At 39.7% G+C, this 18516-nt stretch overlaps 2 protein-coding genes across 4 annotated transcripts in view; one reads left to right on the plus strand and one right to left on the minus strand.

Moving 5' to 3' along the window:
- The window catches only part of epn2 (epsin 2), a 23441-nt gene extending 18999 nt beyond the window's left edge, over positions 1-4442 (plus strand). For both annotated transcript variants that reach the window (XM_017455033.3, XM_017455032.3), the window contains 4 exons: positions 281-448; positions 717-803; positions 959-1150; positions 1343-4442. In XM_017455033.3, the coding sequence (XP_017310522.1) occupies positions 281-448; positions 717-803; positions 959-1150; positions 1343-1701 (806 nt within the window). In that variant the 3' untranslated portion in view covers positions 1702-4442. The remainder of the gene's footprint in view (positions 1-280; positions 449-716; positions 804-958; positions 1151-1342) is intronic.
- On the minus strand, positions 3500-10612 carry b9d1 (B9 protein domain 1). Of its 2 annotated transcripts, NM_001200841.1 has the most exon segments (7): positions 4450-4798; positions 5367-5434; positions 6640-6702; positions 7048-7144; positions 9962-10073; positions 10219-10287; positions 10374-10579. In NM_001200841.1, coding segments are annotated over 7 exon segments (600 nt in total). In that variant the 5' UTR covers positions 10437-10579; the 3' UTR covers positions 4450-4670.
- Between the last annotated feature and the right edge of the window lie 7904 nt (positions 10613-18516).

Below are 18516 nucleotides of genomic sequence, written 5' to 3' on the forward strand. Positions count from 1 at the left end.
ACTATTGCTTGAAATTGTGCAAAGGATTGTGGGAGATAAATAATTCTAAAAAACACTTTAGTACATCCAGTCTGTTGGAGCACAAAACATTCCTACAACTCTGCATTTTTTTGACTCTGGGCTGCTCAACTTGCTTGCGTTTTAGCAACAATGCCCCATAACAGCCACAGGAATTATTTTGCAGTTTCGATGTTCCATCAGTGCAGAGTTCTTGTCCTTTGTGCAGTCCCGAACAACGTGAATCGTGTATCAGAGTGTGTATCTTTTTATGTTCGTGCAGGTAGTGTCAATAAGCCAGCAGCTCCTGTGGATCCCTGGGGTCTGCCAGCTTCTGCACCATCAGTCTCTCCCATAAAGAACAGTGACCCCTGGGGGTCAAGCCCTGCTCTTACAGTGGCTGATCCGTGGGGTTCAGGGCCTGCCGCTCGTCCCAAAGCCCCTGGCCCAGGTACACACATTCTCAAACACACACCCTTTTGATCTGAATATGCAAGCATTATTATTATTCAATTTTTTAATTTTTTTTAATGCGTTCAGCTAGTAATAATTTTTTTGTTTCTCGATTGCTCGGTTCCATTTTCTTTCCACTTTACAGTGGTAAAGAACTTTTTTTTCCTTGTTATCCCAAACAATCATGAGTGGAGCAGTGTGATTGAGTCTGGTGAAAGTTCTTGCACTTGTCCCAAACCCTATGATCTCTGATTTTTACCAAACAGGGTCTTTTGATCTCTTCTCCACATCAAATGGTACCTCTAAGGACGACCTAGATGATTTTGATAGTCTTCGCTCTTCGATGATGTCAGGTATACCTCTCACCGCTTTTAATCTTTTAATCTCATACATTTCTTATGCTTAATCCTTTCTTTTAAACCGTGTAATAAGATAGACTTCATTCCATGTAATTTTTTTAGACGATGTTGTACTTTTTAATGACCTTCAGAGTGGTATGCGTTTACAGGTGTTGGTAAAGGAAGCTCAGCAATGCCTTTACAGACCAGCAAGTCTGCCAGCCCTGACCTGTTTGACTTGCAGCCAACCAGAAATACCCCCGAGTCTTTCCTGGGTCCTAATGCAGCCCTGGTAAACCTGGACTCTCTGATCACCAAGCCTGCTCAACCAGCTCCTGTTTCTAATCCTTTCCTTGCTGGAGGTATGTTTGATTTATACCTGAGGCACGTACTGTGTGTAGCGTCGTTAGGATTTATGGCCCAGACACTATGCTACTGCAGACCTTGGATGCACAATATTTGGCTCTAGTAAATTTTCTTATTAAGATTCTTGATGTCACTGTGTGAAATCGGCCTTCTCTCACTATGTTTCTCTCCCTGATGCCTTCTCTTAGGAGCCACCCCTGCCCCTCCAGCTCAGGTCCAGGTCAACCCGTTTCAGGTGAACCAACCACAGCCACCCACTCTCAACCAAATGAGAGTAAGCCCCATGATGGGCCTCTCAGGCCAGGGATTGAGCAGCCTGTCCCAGAGAAGCAATGAACCCATGCCCTTGTCCTCTCTGCCCCCTGCTGGTGCTGTGGGCATGGGGCCTGTGGGCGGCATGGCCCCTATCGTTCCCATGGGCCAAATGATGCCAAGCATGGGCTTGCCAGCCTCCATGTCAATTCCGCAGCCGCTTATGAGCGGCGTGCTGCCGCCTACAGGCACCGCAACCCAGGCTACTGGCCCCACTAATCCCTTCCTGTTGTGAGGAACAATATAGGCTCTCATTGCCTGTCTCCCTCTCCCGGCTCCTTTCCTATAGTATGGACAGCATACTGTCGTGTTCCCCAAACCAATGTGCTATTTTGAGACTTTCTGGAGTAGCAGTGGTGTTTACAGTTTTTACATTGGCAGGAGATGCTGTCTCTGGCGGTAGGTACCATAGAGTGATTGGTATTTTATTTTTCTAAATTTACTCGAATGGACTGCCAGCGATTGATTACTGTGTCTCTAGGTGTGACTTTCTCACCACTCTTAGTCTACGGTCGCTTTCTGAAAGACAGCCTTGTGTTCAAAAGGGGCTCTGATTTTTAAATTTGCTTTGATTGCTCATTTTCTTAACGGAGGCTTAAAACTCTGCTTTCTCTTGTTTAATTTTCTAATTTTTAGTATTTTTGAAGCTGTATAATTGCAAGAAAGGAAAAAAAAAAAAAAAGCTAACCCTTTTTAATCAAAACAGCCTATATGTTCTACCCGGTGCATATACACTATGTGTATTATACAGTACGTTATAAGTAGACACATTTTAGACGACACTATCAGTTTACATGGTAATAATGTTGATGTTCAAAGCAGGGAATTTGCACACTTTTTTTCTTTCTTTTTTTTTTCTCCTCCCTTGTTTTGACTGTTGGCGCACCGTTAGTCCTTAGCTCGACTCTGATCCACCTGTTTATTATTTTTAGTGTGGAAACAATGCTTAGGATGCGGAGAATTTTATCCACGACGTCTGCCTGTTCGAATGGTTTCAAATCGAATGCATCGGAAGACGAACTTCACACTGAAGTGGAGGGGATTTTTAATGCATGATGTGGAATTGGCTACCATATCATACCAAGGCTCGACTTTAAAAAAAAAAAAAAAAAAAAAATTTTTTATATATATATATATATATATATATATATATATATATCTCAAAACCTCTCTTTGTGACGGTTTTTAGAGCGTGTGGATTGGTTAATACGGGCTGTTTCAGTTCATTACGGTTTATAACTGCTGCAGAGATTATTCTTCACACAGCTTCTCACCTCGTCCTGGTGGTAACTGCTTGACAGAGCTAATTAATGAGCGAATCAATACTAATGACTAGTATTCAGTCAGCTAGCTTTTCAAAGAGTCTGAAATGAACCGTTTTAAACGAGCTTCAGTGATCTTTTCGGTCTGTGTAATATTTTTAGTTATGATCGACAGAACAAAGGGAATTGGGGAATCATTTAGTTCACGTTTTTTGTCAGGTTCAACTACATCTGTTAATAATATAACGAATGACATTGACCCAGCGCAGTCAATTTATTATATAGCATACATTTAAATATTAAAATATTCATCGGCGCTTTGCTTTACAGCAAGTCCATGGTGTGTATGGAAAAACTGATGTAAACACATTACGCATGGTTTATTTGGTTGGTGGGGGATTTCTTGAGTAGGCCAGGGTGCTTTTTTTTTTTCTTTCCTTTTTTCTTTTTGAGCTATGGTGTAAAAATACATCAGATGTTGATTACCATGAAAGCATTACTATGTAGCTATGGGGATATTCTTTAAGCGGAAGCAAATTTACAGCCAAATCTACCCAAAAGACGAGGACTTCAGCTCTCTAATCCCTTTGTTCATATCAGACGAACCATATGTTCATGTACGGGTTATTTAACACGAGTTCTACACCTGCTTTCATGTGGATATTATTTCTCAAGGTCAAACGTCCACTACGTGTTCATGCTTCATTTGAACTTGCGAATGCATTGAAAAAGCTAATGATTTACAGACGTTTCCATTTTGGGTTAAGTCCATTTTGTTTTTGTTTTTTAAACCCGTTGCAATATCGTTACCACCCCCACAAGTGCAAGATTGCAAATTTTCTGCCCAAACGTAGTTACCAAAATCGTAATGCTTTTGCTGTATTAAAGAGCGGCTGTTGCAGTTTTATACCACAGTTTGGTTTTGTTTAGGGCCCGAGCATCAGTGTTCTTGATTTGAGTTGTTTCTCAGATTATAGAAATACGCCGTCTTGAACTGTCCTCTTCATTTGTGACCTCTACTGGAGATTCTGTGGTAGTAATGCCCGAGCACGGCTGTGTATTAGAGCCTGGGTGTGTCCCTTCTCACAAAATCCGCAATCAGGGGAAGTCGGCTTTAAAACGTACGCGTGGTGCTCGCGATGGACTTGATGGGTGATGGCGGTGCCGATCCTGTGAAATCAGACTTCTTGCTGATGAACATCAGATGAAATATAATTACACAATTGGTTATTTGGCTGGGGCGGGGGGGGTTCTCTTTCAATAGTTATGCAAACTATCGTTGGCAGTTATTGCTTTCACCGATACAATATCTAGCTCATTTTGTCCTGTCTCGTTTTGCTGTTACTGACCGTGTATCACTCACTTTTCTGTTACTTTGTACATTTATTATGCATTTATTGTGGCAGACTAACCTCATGAACATGCATAAACACCTTTTTACTTTTCCTCATGTTACATCTGTATATTTACCAAACTGTCTCATGTTACTGGGAGCAGGCTGCTTTTTATGAATGTGCTCAACCTGTTGGCATTATAACTGTATAATATAATTTATCATTTGTTCTATTGTAACATATTGTTCCGTATCTTATTTCTGTGTAATGCTTTTTGTAGGAAAGTCACATGAAATTTTAAATGCCGTCTAAATCGCAGCGAGTGATAAAGGACCTGTAGCTGCAATGATAAAAAAATAAAAAATAAACTGTATCACTGACATCGGATTAGAGTCGTAATGATTTGTAATGCATTTGTGCGAGATAGTAGTTGTGTGCCCACAGAGTGCATGTCAGAACCACAAAAACAGCTGGAGGAATCGATTACAAATGTATAAAAATAGGCTAAATAAATGTGATGCTAATTTATACAATAAAGAGCTGTAGAAAGAGCTCTAAAACATTAAATCTGTACAATTATGAAACAAGGTTTAACAGTTGTTGTGTCATCAGGTTCCTGCCAGGTGAGTGGCTGGTGTTTGCTCTGTGGGCGTGACGTCATATCCCAGCTTCTTCATGTCCTTGGTAACAATGTTAAACTGGATGGTTACGAAGCCTTGAGAGCGCACCCTGGTTACTGCAAATATGGAAATACACCATCGCTCAGCGTCCCAGCACCAAACACTAGATTACAATATATAGTGTCTCCGATGTCTTGTATTCACCCGCCTTTTGTTTGCATTACAACCTGGAATTAACATGGATTTTCTTGAGGTTCGTACCATTTCATTTACACAACATGTCTACCACTTTGAAGGTGCAAAATATTTTGTATTGAGACGCAAACAATTAAAAAAAAAACAAAAAAAACAGATCTTTTGCGTGCATAAATATTCCCTGCACACAGGTGGACCTTCAACTAATTATGTGACTTCTACTTAGTTAATTAATTGGACCAGATCTTATTTCGGGGTTTCCCAGCAAATACATATGCACTCAATGTTTCAGTTTGTAATAAAAAAAAAATTCTGCTTGGACAATTTGGACTATTGTCAGGTCTGTTACATAAAATCCAAATTAAAATCCATTTTAACTCCAGGTTGTAATGCAACAAAAACGGGAAAAAACACAGAGGGGGGTGAATACTTTCGCAAGGTACTCTAGGTGTCTGTTCTAGTTATGTTCTCGGTTATGACTGCGCTTACCTTCTCGTCCCTCTCCCTGCGCGACAACTTTAGGATCCGTGAACTCGGGACGCCTGCCCATCAACCAGCTACGCACAAGAAAGTACAGTTCATCGGATAGACTTCCATTCAGAGAGATAACTGCTATATGGTTTATCTACAAAACAGTTCAGTCTTCATTCACGGGTGTTTCGTGTTGAAAACCTGTTACCACATGCCCTTGTTATTACAGTACCTATTAAGATATTTATTCCTAGTCTTAAAGGTCTGTATCCGTACTGACATGTTCTAGTCCTTGTAATATAATTGTGCGTCGTTAAGGTCTCTGACGACTCCCGTGTTTACATTAAGTCTGGTTTAAAGCATGGGGAGATATAAACAAATGAACACTATCAAGTTCTCGAGCAGGTTCCCGTAAGTAATAAAGAGTAAGGAAAGGAAAACACATTTCACAAGATCCATCACTGACAATTGTGAGCTTTCATACAGCTGTTGAAGGGCTTAAAGAAAGATCGGTGTACCAACAGTGAAAATCACTACTATAAAATGGAATAATAATAATAATAAGTCGGGGAAATATACAAAAAGTGTGTTTTGTTCAACTAGATAGACGACAAGGAGACCCGATTACACTTACACACTATTAGTAACTATGCAATCACCTAGCACTCACACTTAATGTCTTATTGACTTCATCTTTTCTATGCAAGTATAAATGTCGCACTCGACCTTATTAATGCCTTTTTGTTCATTTCGTACAGCGGGGTCCGGATGTCTGATCCCACTCGTGAAAAATGCTCCTGTTTTGCATTCTTTTCTAAATTTAATACAGATGTTTTTCCAAATTAAAAATGCTATCAATCAGCATAAGAACATGAATGAGAAGTAGAATCCTAGAAATATTTACATGAATTTCTTAATATTTAGTATGTCCTCTTTTTGTCTTACTGGCACCATGCAGGTGAGCTGGCATGGATTCCACAAATTTGTGTGAAACGTCTGCACGCGTGCTTCAGTGGAAAGGATAAGACTCGACATGTTAACCTGGTCAAGGTCAGAAATTTGCTTAAAATTAAATGGCGATCTACGGATAGTGCTGAATCGTTTATATTTCTAAAACTTCCAGTTTTAAATGGAAAAAAAACAACAAAACTAAATAAATCAACATCCACAGATTTTCAATGTGGTCTCAGACTTTTTGGACCCCACTGTAGATAATTTGTGATCGTAACAGGACCAGTGAAAAACTCATGGAATACAGTTAAAGAGGTCAAAAACCCTTTGGCTCTACTACCTTGTGAATCTCTGTAGCCTCGATGTAGACTCAGGAACAAACATTGGGATTGTCCTTGTGTGTCTGGAACAATAGTTCATTTTTTTATATACAGTGTGTGTGTATATATATATATATATATATATATATATATATATATATATATATATATATATATATATATATATATATATATATATATATATATATATATATATTACATACACACACACACACACACACACACACACACCAACATACACATAAAAACCATTGTCAACTCTAGGATGTAACTTTGGTAATGTGTGTTGGATCTTCTCACCATGATTCAGCGAAACACCAATACTCACCTGACCTCTTCATTTGTACAGCACAGTAATGATAAGCGATAGATTATACAACCCTAAATTCAGCACGACAGCCACTCACTTTCCAGGGGTAAAGGGGACATGCACAGCTCCGTAACCCCGGACCACGTCATTTCCGAATGTGTCTGGCCCATACACGCTCACCACGACCTGAGGCCCTGGGGGGGGGACACAAAAAAAACAATCAATCACACGGCAGAGAAACACACCCATGTGTATTTATTCCGAGCTGCAGTGTAGTATGAGGAAGTCTTAATAAAATGTCGTGGATATGTATTAGAAACTTGTTTAATTGTTATCGTTACAATAATTATAAATAGGATTCCCAAACTGCTGGTGCTCAGGGATGTGCAGACGGTCTACATTTCTGCTGTCACCCAGCTCTAAAAACATGTAAACCAGCTGCTGTCGGGTGTGCTCGAAATGACATACTACGTCCACGTATGCTAGACACGCCAAAAAACAGAATGTAGTACACAGTATGTGAAAACATGACTCTTTCCTCCAGCCTCGGTGTGTAGAAAACCAACATAGAGTTGTGCTCAAATTTACACACCCTTTGCAGAATCTAAAATGTTCATAATTTAAAAGAAAATCATTAAAAATTGCATTTAGTTTTTTTTATTTATTATTATTTAGTCCTACCCTGAATAATCTCTCACATAACAGATGTTTACATATAGTCCACAAGACATAATAACAACTGAATTTACACAATTGAACCAGTTCAAAAGTTATTAGTTACTAATTAAATCTGATTACTAATATATTATTGCTGGTGATTACCATATATCAATAATACGATACCTCCTACTGAGTTCTGCATCATTAGTCAGTTGCAGTACCTCTTTTTGTGTGCACGTCTTTTCTGTTTCATTGCTGCCACCTTGGGCTACTCTTAACAGTTTGAGAATCACTCAACACACGCCTATATAAGAACCGTGCAGAGAAACTGCGTACATTACTCTTGTTCTTATCTTCAGAATAGTTTCATACATACTTATATATTTACAGACTGCCTTTAAGAACGCCTTTGACAAAAGAAGAACGTATTGAAATCGTTCTCATGGCCGGATCGGGAAGCTGTCGCAAGGTTGTGATGGACTTGAACAGGAAACACGGGGGAGCACATGGCACACGACACTCCTGCCAAACTTATGAACAAATTCAAGAAGACCGGACGTGTTGCAGACCGAGGAATGGACGTCCGCGAACATCTGCTGGCGACGGCACAACCGACGTGGTGCTGACAAACATACAGTAGGGGAAATGAGTATTTTTTTCAGTAAATATATTTCCAATGAGGTTATTCATATCAAATTTATCAGTATTAACTCAAGAACTCAATAAATGCTCGCGAAAGTCCATATATAAAGTTGACACAGGAAAAAAGTATTTAACAAAAAAAGAAAAAGCAGTTCTCCAAGGCAAGGAACCAGTGAAATCCGTAAGTAATTATACCCCCTATTTATGCAAATTAATATCAGCTGGGTTAGTAAAGTGATGGTCTATAAAAAGGCTTTTCGTTACCAAGGTGTCACACAAGAAACATCTCATGATGGGTAAAAGCAAAGAGCTCTCCCAAGTCCTTCACAACCTTATTGTTGCAAAACATATTGATGGAATCAGATACAGATGTATTTCAAAACTTCTGAATCCTCCAGTAAGCACCATTAGGGCCATTATCCGCAAGTGGAAGCAACATCACTCCGTTATCAACCGGCCATGCATAGGAGCTCCTCGCAAGATTTCTGACCAGGGAGTCAGAAGAATAGTCAGAAGAGTAGCCCAAGAGCCAAGGACCACTCGGAAAGAGCTCCAGAAACACTTGGAGGCAGCAGGTGCCATCGTCACAGAGAAAACAATAGGCAATGCACTCCACTGCTCACGCTCACCGGCAAGACTCCTTTACTAAAGAAAAGGCATGTCGAAGCTCGTTTAAAGTTTGCTACAACTCATTTGGACAAGACTATGAAATACTGGGAGAGTGTAGTCTGGTCAGACGAGAGCAAAATTGAACTTTTTGGCTGTTATACTACACACCATGTTTGGAGAAGAAATGGCACTGCACATCACCCTAAAAACACTATACCAACAGTGAAGTGTGGAGGTGAAGCATCATGGTGTGGGGCTGTTTTTCATCACATGGTACTGGTAGACTTCATATAATTGAAGGAACGATGAATGGAGCCCTTTACGGAGAGATTCTTGAGAAGAATCTGCTGCCATCCACCAGGATGATGAAGATGAGACGTGGGTGGAGCTTCCAACAGGACGACGATTCAAAACATACAGCAAAGGAAACTCTCAGTTGGTTTCAGAGAAAAAAAATCAAGGTGTTAGAATGGCCCAGCCAATCACCTGACTCGAATCCAATTGAACAAGATTTAAAGACGATATGTTTAGAAGAACGGGCCAAAATCACACCTGAATACTGCGGCCCATTCATTTCTTCATACGGGAAGCGTCTTGAAGCCGTCATTACAAACAAACTTCTCCACTAAGTATGAAATCCATTTCAGTTAGCGTGTTCAATACGTTTTTTCCTCTCTCATTCCTCTTTATTACACATAACTTCATTTGTGGACTTTAATGTTCGGATCTCTTGAGTTAATACCAAAGTCTGGTGAAAATTTCATGTGAATAACCTCATTAGAAATATATTTACTGAAAAAAACATTGACATGTCCAATACTTATTCCCTCCACTGTAGGAGACTTTTGAGACGCCCTGTATAAACTAAAATGTATGATGTGTCATGCTGTAATGAATAAAACAGCTGCGGTATAAGAAGAATAAAACACTTCAGGATGTCCTGTTACAGGATAGAATTCAGCATCCGGGTGGAAACAGCATCACACCACCCCATCGTTGATTACTTTCCTATAACAGCATGTCCTGTCTGGTCATGTCCTGTTTTACTCCTATACATACTGAGGTGATCGGACGTAATAAGAGACATGTGGTAGACGTACAGCCGAATGGGTTGGTACTTTTGAAAGTGATGTCCAGGGGGAAGTTCCACACCAGGCTCTGAGAGGAATCTCTTCCTTTCGATGTTATTTGAGATATTCCCTCTTCTAGTCCCTGCAGATAAGAACATAAAAACACACACAGACAACAAATATCCTAAATGCCACCATTAATGAATGGGATAAACTGTTATGTTAAAGCTAATGAAAGCTTAATTTTATTTTTAATTGAAAGAGCTTTTTTTTCTTCTTCTTCTTACTGCTGTTGGAGCCCAGTCGTGTCCATAGACAAAACAATACTTGCAATATAAGTCATCACATTCAGGGAACTAAAAGACAGAGAGATAAACAAACAGTGCTGTTAGCTAACAAACCAGCTTTAACTATTCATCCCAACATGTAGCAATTAGCTTACACTGGCTGTTTCGATTTGCCCATTGACCATAAGAAGAAAAACGGAGGGGTTATTTGAGGTCATCTTCACAACAATAATAAAACATTCAAATCCCAGACACGTTTTCTTCACGCAATACAAATCTGCTATCGTGAAAAGGCTGTGCAGACAGAAACACTCAAATGGCTGCTGGTTGCTAACGTCTGTACCAGTGCTAAGGACGCTTTTACTACGGTTCCCGGCAAGGTCCAAATCTACAGGAAAGGCGATTTGGAAAATCTGGGTCTCCACTAGGTGGCTGTAGAAGAGCATCACAAGAAGAGCTTTTTTGACTATTTGTATTTTACTCCACGTGATACACCTGATTTAATGTGTCAGCTCATGACCAAAAACAACAACAACAACAACAACAACAAAAAAACAAACAGCATTGTGTAATTTGTGTGTATTTATAAGAAAAGAAAGAAAAAAAAGAGCAATGAATTTGCAGGGTGTTTGATGCTGTTATTACTTCACAAGGACCTTTTATACATATTTGCATTGGGCTGCTGTGACAGCAGGGTTTCAGATGATTTCAGATGTTTAATCTATCGATATAAAGTTTACATTGCTGAAATCGGCGACTTAGTGGTTAGTACGTTTACCTTGAACCTCTGGGGTTGGGGGTTTGAGTGCTGTTCTCCCTGTGCTTCGGGGTTTTCCTCCAGGTACTCTAGTTTCCTCCCCCAGTCCAAAGACATGTGTTGTAGGTTAACTGGCATTTCCAAATTGTCCGTAGTGTGTGAATGGGTGTTTCAATTGAGTTGGCACTCCTTTCAGAGTGTCCCCTGACTTGTGCCCTGACTTCCTTGTGATAGGCTCCAGGCTGACCCGCAACCCTGTGTAGGATAAGTGGTATGGAATGGTTGATGGTTTGCACTTATATAGTGCTTTTTATAACCTTAGCAGTTCTACAAAATGCTTTACATTGGTTCTCATTCACCCATTCACACACACCAATGGTAGTAGAGCTGCCATGTCATCGGGAGCAACTTAGGGTTCAGTGTCTCGCCCAAGGACACTTCGGCATGTGGAGTCATGTGGGCCAGCTAGTGAACCGCCAACCCTACGATTATTGGACAACCCGCTCTACCACCTGAGCCACAGCCGCCCAAATGGAAAATGGAAAATGGATGGACATTGCTGAAATGAAAACCTGCATCCATTATGGTCTGTTAAATATAAGACTGAAGTCCCTTGGTATTCCTGAACAGATTTCGTGAGTCTGTTCAGTTACAGTACATGTGCAGGGCTGATGAGAGAGTAGGAATTCTGGACCACCAGACAGCTTAATGCATGGGACCACAAGCCTTACTGTCCAAATTTCATTTATAGGGTTCCCTTGGGCCCCTTGTATACTCCTTTGAAATTATGCACTCCTTGTGCCCTTCTGTTGCAGAGTAAATGTCTGTAGAAGATAGCAACCTCTCTCAAGCACCTGCACATTTTCTGATGGTTGTATAAGACTCTCTGCCTATAAAGAAAATCCACCAAGGGTTAGCATCACGTGGCAGAAAAATGCTGAAAAAACAAAAAAGCAAAACATGCTGTGAGGAATGCTGCATGCTGAATGTGATGTTTCTCAAACCTGAATAAAAAAAAAGTGTGCTGCAGAGGAATCAATATTAATATCAGAATCAAGCTCTAGAATCAAATTCTAGAGCTTTGTGCATTAATGATGCACTGCACCACTACACTGTATGTAAATCTTGAGAGAAAATGGCCTGACTGTCACTGTGTGGTTTAAGTGTGTCCCAGTTTGAAGCGTCCTCGTCTGTTGCCAATTTTCCCACTCAGGGACCAGGTTCTCTGACTTTCAGCTACTATTTATAGGACAGACTTGTCTGTACTACTTAAAAGTCCTTTGCATGACCCGTATCTACCTTTTTTTTTTTTTTTTTAGACATGAGATAAGGCTTTGATAGAGTTTGGAGAAATCATTATAAGTTGTATTTTCAGTTGAATTCGGGGAAACCACTTAAAGCATTCTTTGTGAAGAACTATTTCAATTGCTTTTGTTTGATTTGTTCATCGTAAACAGCTGAAAGTCTGTACATTTTGACAACAAACCTGATTTGCAATGGGGGTTAAATCATTTTGATTGCAACTGTAAGTAGTTTATTGGCATATTCATAGGTTACTTGAGTACTATTGACATTTCTTACGTGTAGTTACCTTTCCAAGAATGTCAAATGTACTGTTCACTGCTAGCATTTTTGTTTAGACCTTCAATTTTTTGAAAGATTGTTACACATCTCAAAGCTCTCTTTTTCTCTCATCCAGCCAACGACTGAACGCTATACATCAATATTGGTTTATCATCCAATCATTTCAGTTTAGCATCTAATTGTTTGAAGTTTGAAGCATCCAATCAGGTTCATCAATGTAGAAGAATCATGTCAATTGATCAGTGACCTTCTCTGACTGACTACGACCTTCCCATGCTACACAATGTAGTTAGTGCTATAGATATTTGTTGGTGTTTAAATATGGATAATCCACCGGACTGCAGTGTTGAATTTCGGTAAAATGTTTCGCTATGCTGTATTAAACAAAGACTTGTTTAAAACGAGGCGTCTCCTTTACCTCCCTAGAAATTCTTCCCTAGATGAACTCCGTCTAATTTGTAAAAGGATTTTGAGGTAAGTTGAGCTAATTTTCTAATATTATCAAGCCTGTTTTCTTTGCTAACACCAGGCTAAACTAGAATTGATAGCAGTAGCTAATATAACCGGCTAGGCAACAAATTAAGTTCTAGCTAATGGTAAATAATTTTCGAACAATGATTCAATGATATTTTCAGGCAAAACAACACAGTTGATATAGAACAGTTTCAGATAAACAAGGTACTTTTTTTCCAGCTTAATTTCAGCAGTTAAAACCATTTACTTTTTAAATGTTTGAGTACATTTATAAAAACAATTATGCAAAAAAGTATCATTTCTCAGTACTTTGTCCACCACTGAGTATACTACACAATCATGTGAATATCTGATAGTTGAAGTCACTTGTGTATATGCAGTTTCTTGTGGAACGGCTTCATTTTGGTGCAATGTATTTTCACAGCTCCTGTGAGTCAAAACATAATGCGTAATGCAATGATACAATAAGATAGCAAAGGCACACTGCGGCAGCCTTTATTGATTTAGGAAAAGGAGTTCGTAAATCAATGCGGTTAGCATGGGTCATCAAATATGAGTAGTTTCCATAATGTACAGGCATGTAAAAGAAATAAAATAAAATAAGTACACCCCCTGGAAATGGTTGGCTTTTTTGACATATTTGGATAAGCAAACATTTGATCGTCTTTGAAAGAGTACCTATTAATAAAGTTGATATACTTGAACAAAACCACAAGGGAAAATAGCTTTTTCAATCATTTATTCAACAGAAACATCAATAAATGTGATGTTCTTCTGTAGAAAAAGTAAGTACACCCTTGGCTCAGAAGCTAGTATTGCCCGCTTTAGCAGAAATAACTTCTTGTAGGAGTTTTGCATAATTGTCCACCAGACTTGCTGGAATTTTTGACCATGCTTCCATGCAAGATTCTTTCAGTTGCAAGATGTATGAAGGTTTTCTTGCATTTACTGCCCGTTTCAAATACCCCCACCCCACACATAACATTTCAATGGGATTCAATGGGACAACATTTCAATCCAGGCTTTGACTAGGCCATTCCTTGGTGGATTAGTGTGATTAGGATCATTATCCTGTTGAAAGGTCCATCTACAACTTTTGGACAGATGGCCTCACATTATCTTTAAGCACTCTTTGATAGGATGCAGAATTCATAGTTGAATCAACGAATGCAAGCTGCCCGGTATATGAGGCAGCAAAGCAACCCCAAACTAGAACATTTCCACCACATGCTTCACAGTTGGTATGAGGTGCTTCTCCTGAAAAGCTGTCTTTGGTCTGTGCCAAACATGTCTGCTGTTACTGTGGCCAAACAGCTCTATCTTTGATTTGTAGAGCTAGAGCGCATTATTCCAAAAGGCCTGGTCTTTGCCTATATGATCATTGGCAAAATGCAGTCTTGCTCTAATGTTCTTTTTAGACACTAAAGGCTTTTTCCTGGCACGCCTCCCACGCAGGTCAAATTTGTGCAATCTCTTTCTGATTATAGAAGCATGCATTTTGACACCAACAGTTGCAAGACTTACTAGCAGATCCTGTGATGAAATTTTGAGACGTTTTTGTATCAGACAGTCTGCTCTTGGGCTGAATTTGCTGGGACAACCCGATTCTAATTTTATGGATTTGAAGGTGTGATAAATGTAGGGGTTTACTTACTTTTTCCATGTGACTGATCTGTTTTTCATGTTAATTTAAATGGTGAAAATTTCTACAAAATGCCAATTTTATTAGTCAGTTGATAGAGTGCATCACCTTTATAGTATAAAATAAAGTAGAATATAATAGGCACTGTCTCAAAGAGGATCAAATGTTTGCTTGTCCAAATATGTCAAATAAATAAATAAATAAATAAAAACCCAACAATTTCCATGGGGTGTACATAGTTTTTCACATGAGTGTATATCCAACATAATCATATATAATTTTTTAAATATATATATTTTTCTTCTTAGTGTTATGAAAATGCCTAGTTCTTAAAGCACTACACTGTCTCCAAGTGACTTGAGTGTAACGGGGCATCTGTGTATTGTTCTCAATGTTGTGGAGAGGCATTCAGCCACACTTAATGTTAAAATTAAAAGGCCAATCAAAAGATGTCAGAGTCATTATTGTTACTGTTGCACACTAATGCACTTGAACAAAGCGAACTGATGCAGCAATTAGGGTCTCTATATTGGATAACCTATACCGAATCCCTACTGAATTGAGCTTGCTCTTTAGTCTTATACTCACCATAAATTGTTTTACTGGCTCATACGGGGTGTCCCGTAAAAGTCTCCATAAGTGGGGGAAATGAACATTTTTTAGCAGAATGTCTTCAAAAAATTTCATACTTAGTTTATATATTACATATTGTTTTCAGACAGCCTTTAAGAACACCTTTGACAAAAGAAGACTGTATTGAAATCGTTCTCACGGCCGGCTCGGGAAGCTGTCACGAGGTTGTGATGGACTTGAACAGGAAACATGGCAAGCACATCACACACGAGACTGCTGCCAAACTTATTAACAAACTCAAAAAGACTGGGAGTGTTGCGGACCGACCGAGAAGAAGTGGACGTCCACGAACTCCTGCTGACAAAGATACAACCGACATGGTGCTGACAAACACAGTCCCCTAAGTATGGAGACGTGGGTTACGCTATAGTTGTATATTGAGTCACAAATCTGAATGTAAAGGTACATGTGAGCCATGCTTTACAGGAAACCACTTCTTTTCATTTATTCAGTGACTGCTTGATCCTGATTAGGGTCTCAGTGGATCTGGAGCTTATTCCCAGCTGACAAAAAAAGGTCCCCGGGACATCCTCTAAATGGCCTCTATGAATGTCCCCTGAACGTCCATGTGTAGGGTCCTATGGACGTTCACAGGACGTCCAGCGACCATTCGGGACTTTCACTGAAATGAACACTTTCAGTAGTGTTATGATTTGATATCCTCTGATGTCCTCGGAACGTCCGCCAGCGAACGTTATAAACCGGTACAAATGCGGACATAAGTGGACGTTTGCAACATCCGGAGGACGTCCCCTGTTTGCTGGGTTCAGGGGACACTGGGTGTGGCGACAGGGACTCCACACAGACAGTGACCTGAGCTCAGGCCTTGCTTAGCCATTATGGTTACATGATCTAAACATTGTTTTTGGTCATGAACACTGCTTTAAGCTTCTGCTTTAAGCATTGGGTCTATGAGTTCATATCCTGGGACTGGCAGAGAGCCATTGTTTGCATCTTGAGACAGACTCTTCAACCTCAACTCTTTAGCTACATGATTAGATGGGATTGTAGCTAAATGATTTATTGAATTGGATTCTGCCCTACTTACCCCTGCCTCTCATATTCCTTTTGTTTATGCATTTTTTATTGCACTGCAGAGGTACTGTTGGGCCGCCAGTCAGTCCTTCTTATATTTTCAAACACTTCACATTGCCAGCCTCCTAACCAGCTGCCGGCTCCTGGGGACTTCTGGTATGATGTGTATGGTGTATAGACGCTAACCTTTTCATTTTACTGTATCAACCCTCATTCTTTTTAATTACAAAAGCCAAAATCTTTCTCGCCAACAATGACTGAGATCACTACTCAATGTACAAAGCCAAAGGAAAACAGGTCTGCGCCCAGCATAAAAATGGTGGCAATTAGCTGGCTACTTGAAGAACAGAGAGCCATCATTGCAGCTGATTCAAGTCCTTTGACTTTCTAAATTTCGAAATTAGACAGTAATCGGTCTACAGTGCACTAACAAGAACACCACATCAAGCCCGTTGACTCCAATCCCACAGATGAATCCAGTGACATGATTTGAGCAGCTAGAAGCCATATACTCCACTTTGTTAAACAACAATGCAACGCTAAAAGCAAAACTTGTCAATCTTGAGGGCCACAGAAGCACCAGAATATTCAAACCATTGGCCTAACAGAGTTGACCGCAGTCAGCATCCTTCATCCATCTTTTCCCAACTCATTATTAATGTTCTTGGCAGTTCTCTTTCCCATGGAATTGGACAGAGCCCATTGATCCCTTGCTCCAAACAGGGTCCATTGGTAGGCATGAAGGCAGATAGATCTGTGTGTTCCAATATTTAAAAAAAAACACATTATTAATAAATTCATGTGCCTTGAATATATATAAAATTCCTTCCCGGTATCTCAAGGCGGAACACTCAATCTGTCCTTGAGACGTAGAAATTCTGAGGTCCTGTGTCTGAATGCTCTGTGTGTACCACATCTATCGATTTATGTCTCCTCCCATCTGCAATTAGGTTTAAATGTACAGTTTATTGTGAAAGCTTATAGTTATATTACTTCTCCATTAGCTAGAGTGCAGCTACATGATAGCATAATGGCCTGTGTCAGGTGCAGTCACAGTGGATTTGTGCACATCAGATTATGGCAACTAGGATGCTGTTATGCCATTCTTACCACTTCTTAATTACGTATAGAGAATAAGTGCCTCTCTTCTTAATGGTTGCTGGAATTGTGCTTCAATAAATAATGAATAATACATTTTGCAAACAATAATCATCATATGATAACACATCAGATACTGGTGTGATCGTGATCATTTCCCAATAAGAGACAACCGAGGTGTAGATGGGTGTTCATGCCTTCCTGAAAGGATGAGTATTATGGGCTGTAGCTAAGCCACATTCACTTTGGGGCAATTTGCAGGTTTGCTAAGCACTAAATCTGTGGGAGTAATGGAGCAAGCTGAGGACATGCTGCAGTCTCAGACGCCATTTAGTTTAATTAGCAATGACATTTCCTGCCACGGCCGATCTCTCAGGAAATGCAGTCAAAATTCCATTAATCCATTAAGTTTCCAATTGCATTGTGCTGGCTAACTTCAGCATCCAAAACGGAGAACATCAGAACAGTAAATATCAGTGTCACTCCTCTGATAGAATGCCAGGACTGTGGGTCTGTTATGCACTGTGGGTTTTTTTTTTTTTTTTTGTTAAAGTGCTTACATAATGGTTTCAAGAAATTCTGTATTATTTTAAAACCTATTGTCTCTCTTATGTTAAGCGCTGTATGAAAGCAAGAGGGTTTTTCTTTTCTCTTTGGAAAAAGCAAGGACAGAGGATAATAGGTAAGATAAATGTGGTGAACTTAGGATCAATTACATTTAATGAGCTTCTCCAGCTGTAAGTGAGCAGTCATGACCTCAATATACTGAATAGGATTTAGAATAAAATCCGGCCACCTCCAAGTTTCATACACACTACCGTCTTTTAGCATAGCACATAGCATTTAGCACTTGGCATACTATAACAATGTCATGACTGCTCAGTTTTGGAAAATGAATACATGTTTAAAGCATGGTTTGGCGAAGGACAGGCTGAAGTCCAGGATGTGCATCACCTGAGTCAAAATTTCCCTTTGGGCGAAAGAGAAAAAAAAACACGGCATGTGCTGCGTATACTGCTCACGTAGTTTTATCATCTCATCAGTTAAACATATTCTCCTTGGATGGCAGGAGAAC

This window comes from Ictalurus punctatus, chromosome 24, assembly GCF_001660625.3.
Source record: "Ictalurus punctatus breed USDA103 chromosome 24, Coco_2.0, whole genome shotgun sequence".
In the NCBI taxonomy this organism is placed as follows: Eukaryota; Metazoa; Chordata; class Actinopteri; order Siluriformes; family Ictaluridae; genus Ictalurus; species Ictalurus punctatus.